The 12552-nt window shown below is 55.6% G+C and overlaps 1 protein-coding gene across 4 annotated transcripts in view; it reads left to right on the forward strand.

Moving 5' to 3' along the window:
• The window catches only part of Farp1 (FERM, ARH/RhoGEF and pleckstrin domain protein 1), a 192855-nt gene that overhangs the window by 170856 nt on the left and 9447 nt on the right, over positions 1 to 12552 (forward strand). For all 4 annotated transcript variants that reach the window (XM_055609581.1, XM_055609582.1, XM_055609580.1 and 1 more), the window contains exons 16-18: positions 682 to 815; positions 9012 to 9093; positions 12156 to 12393. In XM_055609581.1, coding sequence (XP_055465556.1) covers positions 682 to 815; positions 9012 to 9093; positions 12156 to 12393 — 454 coding nt within the window. The remainder of the gene's footprint in view (positions 1 to 681; positions 816 to 9011; positions 9094 to 12155; positions 12394 to 12552) is intronic.

The following is a 12552-nucleotide window of genomic DNA, read 5'->3' on the forward strand; positions in this document are numbered from 1 at the left end:
TTGTGTTTTCTAAGTGCAAAGAAAAGACATTCATAGAGCAGAGAAAGTGAAAATTGCACGGTTTGCTGCCTGGGCACCAGGACTTTCTGGCTTGCTCACCATCAAATGCACCTGCTTCTGTTTGCTCCAGGGAGGCCTCGGGTTATTTTGATAGTGAGTTGTTCATGGTGGGAAAAGGCCACTGACCGCCTTTGAGGGCTGTCTTCAGGCCTGTCCAGTCTGAAAATCGAAGCAGGGGGCCCCAGGAGCCTTGACCAGGGACCCCCACTCTGTTGGTATCAGGTTTGCGTTTGGTGCCCACAAACACCGGGACACAGTTCCTCCTCATGTCAGTAACACGTGGCTGAGCACAGGCTGTGCCATCTTGGTGCTCAGCACCTTATGGAGGAGAAGAAAGGAGAGCTCCTGAAGGGTAGACCAGGACCCTGAACTCACAGTCCCCAGTTGAGGGGCCTGAGTGGGGCCTGGCTTCAAGTAGTTGCTCATTGAAGACGTTAGCCCAGGCTTGAGCAAGCCACAGGAACCATTTGAGAGAGCAATCGTAAGGCGCTAGAGTGAGGAGGGGAGCGGCAAGGCCTGCCGCCATGCAGCCTGAAGTGCCAGAATCCCACGGAAAGTCGGTGGCCGCCCGCTACGCACGTGGTCGCCCTCACACTTCTAAGCCGTCTCCCTTTATTCCAGTGGTTTCAGAGCACGGTCAGCAAAGAGGACTCCATGCCCGACGCTTTGAAAAGCCTCATTTTTCCAAATTTTGAACCGTTGCACAAGTTTCACACCAATTTTCTCAAGGAAATTGAGCAACGCCTGGCCCTGTGGTGAGTACGGTCCAGTCTGAATCTGCTTCCCGTGTGTCGCGCCCTGCTTCACCCTCCCTGCGCTGTCTCGCTCTGTCCTGCGTACGTAGAGATCCCAGCTACTGTGCGAACAGGAAGGATTTATGAGGTGACATTTCACTGTTGCTTTAGCTACATAGAAAGCTGCACACGCAGTTGATGTGGACACAGACGTAGAAACCGCTGTGCTGCATTTCACAGGGCGCGCACAGTTTTCTCAGGATGTGAATATTTTGTTTTACCACCACTGTGTGCACATGCTATCTGTGGGTTAGTACACTGGGTGCCGTGCAGTTCACAGACAACTTTCTGGAGTTGGGTCTCTGCTTTTGCCTTCACGTGGGTTCTGAGGAAGCACTAGGTCATCAGGCCTCCATGGAAAGGCCTTTACCCCGCCTACTAGCCCAGGATATAATCTTTTCAGTCTTTGCTGTATTTGTTTGCGTGTGCGCTCAGGCACGTGTCTCCGTGAGTGTTTGTGCATGCTTGTGTCAGGCGCGCTCACCTGTGCACAGGTGGGGCCAGAGGCCGCCGTGGGCCCTGGAGCTGGGAGTTTCCGGCACAGGGAAAACACCTGACGTTACCTGGCTGCCAGCGAGTGCTCTTGGCTGCCGACCCGACTCCAGCGCCGTGAGGATGTATTTTCGTGTCAGGAAATATGTGAGCAAAGACCCCGCACAGAATTAACACATTAGAGGGACCTCGATATCCACCCACAGAACCATGGTTAAAGCAATCCTTCAGGCTCCCAATAAACACCAAATAAAATGTTAACTCAGGAGGTGAAGATGGAAAATTTTATTTACTCTGGAATGGAAAATGTGATGTAAGTTTACATAAAATAGGATCTTTTATAGCAAGAATATTACAGGCTTCTTAGGGTAAGTTATGTGTGCTCACACCTGGGGGCCGATCGTCCCCCTGATGGCTTTTGGAAGCACAGGGGGGAGTAACAGGGTCGCCCCTGTGCTCCCGCACACGCGTGTGCTGTGCCACCGGGCTTCAGACTGGAAGTGCCAGGAGGGTGTCAGTGAGTGGCTGAGGAGCCTGCTCGAGGACCCTTTCCTCCGGCTCTGCACTGCGGCCTTCCCTGCTGCTCCTAAGACTGGCGTGCAGGGCGCTCTGGGCCTGAGTGGCGCCTGGCTCTGCAGCATTGCGGCGCTGGTTGGTATAGACTGGTCTTCCCTGAGAGAAGGAAGGGGCTGGCTTTACTCTCGGGCCCCTGGGGCAGAGCACAGCCAGAGTGGGCACATTGCTGAGGGTGGAAAACTCGGCTGTGCTTCAGCAGGTGCTGGGATGACGCAGTCAGCACTGAGACAGGCTCTACCTCACCTCGGTGCTGCTTCCTGTGAGGGCAGCTGCGGAGCTAGAGGTGGTGGTGGCTCAGTCAGATGGAGGCAGGAGGATTGCTGCCAGCTGAGGCTCACAAAGTGACTGGAAGACTAAGGGGACCCGGGCCTCAAACACAAATTAAACTGCTTTTCTGGACCCGTGGGCCACTCCTGTGAGCAGGCTGACAGCTGAGCCACAGGAGTGACTGGAGCCCAGCAGAGCGAGCGCCACCGCTCTGGCTCACTCCAGCAGAGGGCGCCTGTCCTTTCCAGAAGTAGTTGTGAGTGTACCTTAGAACGGGCGCCATTGCCGCCTGCCTCCCACCCAGGGCAACACCGGGAGGCTGCCTGAACCTCGAGGCTCTGAGCTCCGGAAATCCTTTCTCCGGTGCTGTGTGGGAGCACCAAGAAGCTAAGGAGTGTGCTCAGTGACCGTGTGTGCCAGGCTTTGCTCACAGATGGTACTGAGCCAAGGGTCTGCAGAGGAGGGTGCTGGGGGCGCTCAGAACCCTGCCAGCCTGGCTTTGGAGGACTTGTGAGATAATGTGCCTACATAAACCAGGCGGCCATAGGCTGAACACAGTCAGGAAGAGTGGGTCAGGTCAGTCAGATTCATTGAGGGGGGAACTTGCACACTTACAGACAGGCAGGCAGGCATAATGCTGTTTAGGGAGAGGTTTCTGCATTGTAACATGGGGAGCACTGTTGAAACAGTTAAGAAACAAAGTCAGAACCAGGAGAGTGGCTGTGCTGTGAAGCACCTTGCTAGGGAGAAGATGCCCTGAGTCCAGGCCCCAGTGATGCTTGACAGTCGCAGCAGAACCTTGGACCTTCAGCTGTCCGAGGCTGAGTGGAGCTCTGTCATCTGACAACCGTGGGGCGATCTGGGGACTGTTCCCTGCGTGAGGAGATGGAGTGTTTGTAATGGGCTCCGTGGGCTGGGCCCACACGGGAGAAAAGCTGGCGTTTCCAGTGTTAGCTTAGGTGTGTATGTGTGATTGTAGGTGTGGGTTCCTGTGTGGAGGTCTCAGGCACTGGTTCTTGCCTCCATCTTGTGGTGGTGGGTTCTCATTTCTGCATACTCCAGGCTGAGTGGCTTTCACGCTTCTGGGTGATGCTGTGCCTTCTCCTCCCACATTCCTGTAGGTGTACCAGAATTGACAGGTGTAAGCAGTCATGTCTAGCTTTTTGTTTCTTTTCTTTCTTTCTTTCTTTTTTTTTTTTTTTTTGAACATGGGCTCCAGAAATTAAACTTGGATCTTCAGGAAGTTTGGCGGCTACTGTCCTTTCCCACCTTGCCATCTCCTGGGCCCAAGCTAAGCTTTCTAAAAAGTTAGCAGAATTTGCAATACCCTGAGATTTGCTGGTAGTTTCCTTTGCAGGCCTCAGCCTTTCCCCTTTGGTTGAGCTGTGTGTGTGTGTGTGTGTGTGTGTGTGTCCATGTGGGTCAAAATGAAGAAATTAGTGGTGTCATGTCGCTGGTGTCAAACTCTAGATTTTTTTCTGGCTATTTTCTGGTTTGGGGGTTTGGTTTTGATTTGGTTTGGTTTTGTTTTTTCCTGGAACTTGCTCTGTAGATCTGGCTCGACAGGCCTGAAACTCACAGAGATCCCCCTGCCTCTGCCTCCAGAGAGCTGGGATTAAATCATGTGCCGCCAGGCCCGGCCCATTGCTGCTTTCAGTTACTCCTGTTAAAAGAGAGAGAGTGAAAGTTTTCAGCATCAGCAGTTCCCCAGACTCCTTGGTACATGCATGGCAAGCCTACAGTTCCCCCTGGCAGGCCACAGGAGGGCACAGCAGGTGCTCTGTGAGCAGGGGCAGCCCCGGGCGGGCCTCAGGCAGGAAGATGTCAGGAATGCCTGAGCCACCCTCAATTTGAGAAGCCTCTTGTCCCTCTCAGAATGCCCCAATGTGCCATGCAAGCACAGCTGACAGGAGGGAGGCCCAGGGCCTGCTTCAGGCTGCCAAAGCCAGCCTACACCAGTCAGGTGGCTTCTGAAAAGCCGATGAAATGCTTTTTCCTTCTTTTGAAAGCACAGGACTGTGTCCTCAGCTGTTCACGCTCTCAGAGGAAGCCACTTAGATCAGCCTTGGCAGGGGGTGGGGGGAACCCCGGAGGAGCCCCCGACTTTGACATTTCATGTCTGAGATGACTTGTGGCAGGTCACCCCACGGCAGGTCCGCCCACCCTTGGGTTGATGGGACCGGGTTTGGTCCCACTACACCGGGAAAGCCTCAAAGTAGGGACAAGCCCGTCAGCCGCGCTCCAGGCCTGGATGGGTCATGCTGAAAGTCCGCCCTGGTTTCATGTGAGGTCCTGCTCGGGCCTAGAGCAGAACTCTGCTCCTGGAGGCCGGTCAGATGAGGTCGGGTGCGGTGGCTCTGGGGTGTAGCTTTACTCCTCGTTCTTGGAGGCCCCTCTCTCCTTTGTCCGCCTGGTTGGCGGGGGTGGGGCCTTAGTTGTTGGAGCAAGCAGACCGCCCACACCTCACTAGGTGTCCCTGGAGAGAACGTGGCCAGCGTCACAGCCGCTGCACTGTCCCGAGTGACAGCCCTCACATTCAGCTTGATTTCTTTCTCTGGCTTGAGGTTGGATGTGAGGCCTGCCTGGGGCAGCTGTAGGAAGGAGGCCCTCCGGCTTGTCCTGGGCTGGCAAGGCTGCATTGCTGTGCCCTCTGCAGGCCTTTGGATGCGTGCGCGCGCGCACACACACACACACACACCCGCACCCACACTCTCGAGTGCACAGATGCTCCCAAGTCCAGAGCAGCCACTTGCTCCTCTCTCCCTCTCCCAGGAGAAGCAAATGTCCCCTCTGGTCCATGTTGAGTGGTTTAGCTGCGTCTGAACACACACCCATGTCCAGCCCTGTGCACACCTGGACACGTGTGCTCACATGCACCGTCCCTCTCTGCCTGATCCCGGGCAGGAGCCATCCTGACGGGGCATCTGGGAGCCGTTGTCTGACTCCTGAAGAGTGTGTTGTTTTGTCAGTACCCAAGGAAGAGCAAGGTAACTGAGGACCAAAAGGACAAACAAAGGAAGACACTCGTGGGTGTGGGTCTCAACGCCCCCGGCTTGTGCGTCACCTAAATTGTGCATCAGGCTCAGCAGCTCATCGTCTCTGGCCATGTGTCGTGTGTGGAAGCGGCTGCTGTTGTGGGAAACAGAGAACCCTCCCTTCACCACAGCTGGTCCTGTGAACACCACGACTTTAGTTAACTCTTTAAAAACTACTTTAAGAAACGTGGGTGTGCATATGCACACGTCACACACATGGATAAGGTCAGGGGCCAAGGCAGGAGTGGGCCCCAGGACACCCGGCCGCTGGTGACCATCTTGGCACCATCAGTCTGAGGAGCCTGTACACACAGTCTTGTGCCGGCTCGCTCTCGGCAGCACCTACTGAAACGAAAGCCATCGCCAACTCCAAATTTTTCCAGTCAGTCTCTAAACTGAGCTGACAGCTCTGGGCGACGCTGGCTGTTGTTAATAAAGTTTTATCAGCGCACGGTGCTGTGCTCATTCTTTCTTCACTGTGATGCCCGTGAGCAGTTCGGAGTTGAACCACTGCAACAGAACCGGAGTGCAACTGCCACTCGGTCTAAAGTGCTAACCCTCTGGGCTTTCACATCAAACCACAGATCTGAGGGCCGAAGATCTGGTACAGTGACTGAGAGCGCTGGCTGCCCCTACGGAGGGCCCGGGTTCAGTTCCCGGCACCCACTTAGCATCGCACACGCGTGTACACACACACACTCACCCTGAAGCATGGTACGAGGTGGCCGTGGTTGCTGTCTGTCCCCAGAACCCTGTCTGACGGTGACCCCCGTACCCGCCCTGACAGACACCTGACATACATGGCTAGTGTGACTGAGGAACTTCCTTCACTTTAATCCGAAGTAATCTTGAGATGGCCATGCGGGGCCTAGTGGAGAGCGTGGTTGTCAAGGCTCCGGAGGGCAGGACGCGGTGGAGGTGCCCACTGCAGTGGCCTGGCCGCACAAGTCCTCCCGGTGTGGGAGGCCATCGCCGGAAGAAAACTGCAGGACGGTTCTCAGCCCCCCTCGCTGGGGCAGGGCAGGCTCTCTGCAGAAGCGTCCTCCCCGGTTCTGAACTCAAATGCTTACAGAAGAGGCTTCCAGCACAGTGCTGTAAGCACAGAAAAGCACGTGGGAGGCAGTGCGGTGTGTCTGTCTGCAAACTAGTCGAGAACTGGAGGCGAGTCAAGCTGTGTTTGTGGCCGAAGGTGAGGGGACGCATTGGAAATGATCCGTTTTGGTTTGGTTTGAATTTGTCTGTCCTGAAACTCACTCTGCGGCCCAGGCTAGCCTTAAACTCAAAAAGCACTCCCGACTCCGCCTCCAGAGTGCTAGGGTTAAAGGCATGCCCCTCCTGGCTGGGCTCACTAGCTTTCTGGAATAGCTTCCCTCCTTACCCCACAGACGACCTGTCTCTACCCAGCTTGTTCACCTGGAACTCACTCGTTACGTAAGTGGGCAGTCACGCCTGGTGTGCAGGAGGGGTCACAGAAACTCGGGGAATGGCAAAGCGGAGCTGAGGCCTTGGCTCTAGGCCTCTTTTCTGGTGGCGGAGAGCATCCAGACGCTGGCTTCTGGCCCAGACCGCACGCTCGGCCCTTGTTCTTTAATAAGGAGGCAGCCTTCCTTTTGTCGGAAGGAGGAGGCGAGGGCTGGAGTCAGTGTGCTTAGATTGGTGCTGGGCTGCGCCCCCCGGAGGGAGTCCCTCCCTGCTCTCGATGGCAAGGGGGCTCCGAGCTGCTCCTCACAGCTAGCCCTGTGTTCCACAACAGCTGCAGAACTGAGGGTGTCCTTACTGACAGGTGGTCTGCGTGCTGCAAAGGGATTTGTACTGAAGCTCAGTTGGGATTTGAGCAGGAGCTCCACGGGCCGCCTATCTGACGGGCTTTGGCGGTCGGCTTCTGCAGTGTCTGCCTGTCCCCGAGGGCTGCTGAGTGAGCGCACAGCCCAGGGAGCCCTGCTGTGAGTTCGGCTCACCTACTGGTGAGTGCTTGCTCTCCAGTCATTTTCTTCTTCCTCCTTCCTGGTCACATGACTGACCAGCTCACAGGGTGAAGGAAGTGTTCCTTCAGGACCAGAAAGCCCCCAGAATGCACGGTGTTTGTCCCCATGTGCATGCATGCCAGGTCCTTTGCCAAGGTCATACGCACTTGCTCCCAGAAGTAAAGTAATTGCATTGTGAGGGGCGGTTTTCCTAAGTGAAGTTGACAAGCGGATTTCCTGCTCTGTCCCTGTGTGGTAATTATCTGGACAACAGACCTGTGGTGCTGTCTTCCCAACAAGGACCTTTTCTTGTGGGTTCACACCTGGAGGATGTCCGGACACAGTGTAATTATGTTTTCATGTTCTCAGTGATGAGCCGTGTAGCTGTTGGAGTGAGGTAAACACCGTAGATTTGTAGACTTGGAGGCAGGGTCGTGGCCACACATGAGTCCTGCCCGGGCCAGCGTGTCTCCTGTTTCATGGGCTTTGTCCTGTGTTCGGACCCTCAGCTTGGGGCTTTCATCTGGGAGGGCTGGATAGGCAGGTCTGCTGTGCTGGTCGGAGACGCTAGGTGCCTGATGTCACCCAGAGCTGATGATGTGAAAATTTGGGGTTATCAGTGGCTCCATGCTGAATGGGGACTGGTCACTACTTCCCACCCGGTGTTCTCTGCACAGTAAGAATCCAGATGTGCGCACATGTGTGTCTTATCCGCAGGCATGGGTAATGTGCGGGCACATGCCTGTAATCCTAAACTTGGGAAGCTGAGGCAGAAGGATCCCCACAAGTCTGAGACCACATCTCACACAGCTAGGGAAATAACTACATTGTATTCTTTGGACTAAGTAGGCCTTTTTGATATATGTGCCATCAGGAGGCATGCCTGTACGCTCTGGGCCATCTGTGTAGATTCCAGGTTTTCTCTGGCTGCCGTGGGCCTTGCCTCTGGTTGGCTGGGTGTACGCCATTTTGTCAAACGTCTGAGCATGTGGCTTAGCAAGGGTCTTCCTTTGCTGGACTGTCTTCTGGGGTCCGGTACAGGGGAGTAGGGGAGGAAGGAGCTTTCCTGCTCCGGTGACAGCCTTATGTTGAAGGAGGCCCTGGGGAGGGGGGAGCAGCTATGCCTCTAAATGGCAAAGACTTTCTCTGTGTCTGCTGAGCCCCGAGTTAGGCTGCCTGCTGAGGCTCAGAGCTGGGCTGCCCCGGCCCTGCAGCGAGTGTGCCACCCTCTGCCACCTGCTGCCAGCCATCCTGCCCTCTCTGCCCCCGCCCCCAGGAACAGCTCTCCTGACCGACGTCTGTCACCCGGGTCCTTCCCAAGGGTGTTACGGGGGCTCACTGCTTTTGCGGACGGGCTCTCGAGAACAGGAGCCGATTTGGGGTGGCCTCTCATTTGATGCTTGTGTCTCCTTGTGCCAAGGACAGAATCAGTTTACAAGCCAGTTGTTGTAAGTGGCCTCTGTGGTGACACCATGGTCTATGGTCTCACGACCCACGCATGGAAGGAAAACAATTCTGTCAGACCCAGCCAAGGCTCTCCAATACCAAGGGGAGCGCCTTTGTCATTTTGGGTTCTGAGACAGGTTCTTGCTGTCTGCAGCTCAGGCTGGCCTCGAGTTGATGACTCTCCTGCCCCCACCCCACCCCACCCCGTGTGCTGGGATCTTTGCTGAACCAGGGCAAAGAAGTCTTCAGCACTTAATGTCTTTGCTCCCAAGGAAAGTAGGCGGGGACCGTCGGCGAGAAGTGCAGCTTTGGGATGAGAAAGGAAGGCATCAGAGCGGGCATCACTAACGCTGGCGTTTCTGCTTCTCCTGCCCCAGGGAAGGCCGCTCAAATGCCCACGTCAGAGGAGACCACCAAAGAATCGGGGACGTCATGCTGAGGAACATTCAGGGCATGAAGGTGCGTGGGCTGGGGGGGGAGTTTGGGGTGCAGTACCCCTTCTGCAGCGTGCACAGTCTGGCCTGTGGCCCTCTGCAGAGTGTCGGGACATGTTCAGGCCGTCCACCTTCCTAAGGACCGTTCCTGGAGAAAGCAGGAGCTCTCTGGATCCAAAGCTCTGCGCTGTAGACGAGCAGCAGGTGTTTAAACGGGTTACTCACGACCCAAAGACCGCGTAGGCAAGCTGTGACCATCTCCTCACTCAGTCGTTTTGGCTTCCTTGGGGCATGACAAAATCCGAGATGCCAATCATCCAGGCATTCCAAGAGGTTCCTTGTCTGTAAACCCGTCAGAGGCAAACCTATTTTTAAACGGCCATATCCAAAGTGAAAGAGCACCCAAGAGAGCTAAGGAGTCCGACCCCAGTCCTCTCCTACGAAACCTTGAGCTTCCGGCTTGCTCACAGGGACACAGTCAGCCTGTGCTGCAGACAGCTTTGGTTCACACAGGTGATCTGCTGGACGCATTCGTGCTCGCATTTAAGAAGGGTTAAATCTCAGTGGGGCATGGCCATAACCTCAGTTCCTGAAAACTGCCCTGGACGAGGAAAGATTCTAAGTCGGCAGCCAGGCATGCGCCACTGATGGTGCGCCCAGCCGCTGGTCCAAGCAGCCGTTCCTCCGGGAGCTGAGAGCCTGCCTCGTGCTGCAAGTGTGGCTTTACTCCCACTGTCCATCTGGTTGGGTCACAGGTCAAGATGAGGAGTACCCAGGACAGCTCTTACCAGCTTCCTGCTGAGTGTGTGCTGTGTTTTTTAAGAAATGGTTTACGGTTTTGGGGTTTTTGTTTTAGCCTTTTTGTTTGTTTTTCAAGACAGGTTTTCTCTGTATAGCCTTGGGTGTCCTGGGCTCACTCTGTAGACCAGGCTGGCCCTAAACTCACAGAGATCCACCTGCCTTTGCCTCCCCGAGTTCTGGGATTCCAGGCATTTATTTAAGCTGGGTGCAATGGCACACACCTGTAAACAACCAAAAATTGTTATTTATTTATTTTCTGTATGAGCGCTCTATCTGCATGTACACCTGCTTGCCAGAAGAGGGCACCAGATCGCAGGGTAGGTGGTCGTGAGCCACCATGTGGGTGCTGGGAATTGAACTCAGGACCTCTGGAAGAGCAGCCGGTGCTCTGTACTGGTGTGCATGCTTGTGTGTGTTGCTGGGAAGTTGAACCTAAGGCCTCATGCTTGTGACACAGGCAGTCCACTCTCAGCCAGGCCTCTGACCTCCTCAGCTTCCTAACAAAGATGAGGATGGAGCTTTCTGACTCCTTACCGCATCCACGCACAGCGGCTGAGGGTGGGGCGGAGTCAGAGAGAAGCTGTGGAAGACTGGACCTCGGTACAAGTCAAGAACACGAGAACAGCCTGGCAGTTGACAGCCGAGGCCTAGCACCTTGGAGGTGCGGGGGTCCAGCAGCAGCCATCTCTGAGTCTTTTTAAATATGTTTTCGGTGCAGTTTTCTTCAGAGTTTCTAGTGTTCACACACTCTCCAATACTCACGGCCTCCACTATTCTAACGTTTTTTGTTGCTGTAACTAATACAGCTAAGGTTGATGAGCCAGGTTTTCTCTGTCACCGTCTGAGCCTCTGGTCTGTCCTGGGCCACACTCCGGGTACTGGATACTCTGAGTGTGGAGACACGTGCCCACCATGAGTGTCCTACAGAATCACTTTCCCTGGAGCTGGGCCTGTGCACCGTCCTGTGATCCCGGCTGCTCCTAGGCTGAGGCAGGAAGACCTCAAGCTCAAGACCAGCCAGGCTGTGACAGCACGACCCTGCCTGAGGCCCCTGTGCCTCACACCTCCTCATCCCTGCACAGATCTCTCTCCATCTTCACAGTTTTATCTTCCCAGAATTCCCTGTGGTTGGAGGTACTGCTCTGGCCTGTTCTGGCTGCCCTCTTGGCTTCCCTTCCTTCCAGTTGATGTTAATATTATGGACTTACTCCTAAGATGCCTCTGCTCATGCCACAGGCTTTTTCTTAGCCATTCTGGTTTTCTGAAAAACAAACCCAGTTCCCTTTGATTGGGATCCTAGCTGTAGGATCTGCCCCTCCCCTACACCCAGCGACATCTCCTTGGATTGCTGTCCCCAGCCACCGGTGGCCTTCTCATGCCTGACTGCCAAGTACCCCAACACACACATCCACTGGGCACTTGGAGCTGCTGTTCTGCTTCCTCCATTACCCCCGTGGGAGACTAAAAATACACCTTCTGTGCCGAACCCTTCTCCTTGCTCTGCAGGCTGGCAGGCTGTGCCGGGCCGGCCTCCTCAGCTTTTCTCCTGTTCTGCAGGCTGTGCCCTGCTGCCTCCTCGGCTTTTCTCCTGTTCTGCAGGCTGGCAGGCTATGCCCGGCTGCCTCCTTGGCTTCCGTAGTTTCAGCACTGAGCTAAACAGGGTACAGCACAGGCGCTGTGCAAGCAAAATAAAAATAGATTGGGGAGGGCAGGGGCAGCCGTTTCAAGGGGTGAGTTGAGTTGCAGTTTTTGTTTGTTCGATTTGTTTTATTGTGGCTTTTATTGTTGGCATTAAAGCATTTTTTATGAAGTGTGGAGGGAAGCAGAGGAGGATTCCAGAACTGCAGCAGCCTGGGTTGGCAGTGACGCCTGCTGTGTCCTTCCTGCCCTGCCCCTAGATGACACCTGTCACGTGTCCCTCACTGTGTACCCCTCTTAGTGGTAACAGGCCAGGGTCCCCCCACACAAGGCCAGGGGAGTGCAGCCCGTGCTCTTTCTCCAGCTCATGGTCTCTAGCTACGCCAGGAATTCACTCCCCAAATCGGAGCAGATCTCCCGAAGCGCCCGAGTGTGCACACAAAGACAGTGGTGCTGGCCTCTCTTCCCACGGGCGCTTGGGCCCCTGACTAAGCATCCGCTTTCCAATGCATGGATGTCTCAAACTGGTCCCCGCCTTCACGCTGACGCCTCGCTGAAATGTTGAGACATAAAGCATGGACAGTGGAGAGCAGTGCCTCGGTTTCCCCGACCCCGGGGGCGCGCTCACCGGCTCTGCTTCCTCCCCAGCACCTGGCGGCTCACCTGTGGAAGCACAGCGAGGCCCTGGAGGCCCTGGAGACAGCCATTCGGGGCTCGCGGCGGCTGGAGCACTTCTGCCGGGACTTCGAGCTGCAGAAGGTGTGTTACCTGCCTCTCAACAGCTTCCTCCTGCGCCCGCTGCAGCGGCTCATGCACTACAAGCAGGTCCTGGAGCGGCTCTGCAAGCACCACGCGCCCAGCCACGCCGACTTCAGGGACTGCCGGGGTAAGGGTGCGCCCACCGGGCTCTCTGCACGACTGCCTCGTGCCGCTCGCGTCTGGCTCTTCCTTGGGAAGCTGCTGCTGTTTCTGCCCCCAGTTGCACATGCCCGCTGCACACTCGGGACAAAGAGCTCGCCCTGCCAGCCCCGAATGGCTGTCTCCC

This window comes from Psammomys obesus, unplaced genomic scaffold, assembly GCF_907164565.1.
Source record: "Psammomys obesus unplaced genomic scaffold, mPsaObe1.curated_primary_1811, whole genome shotgun sequence".
NCBI classification, from domain to species: domain Eukaryota; kingdom Metazoa; phylum Chordata; class Mammalia; order Rodentia; family Muridae; genus Psammomys; species Psammomys obesus.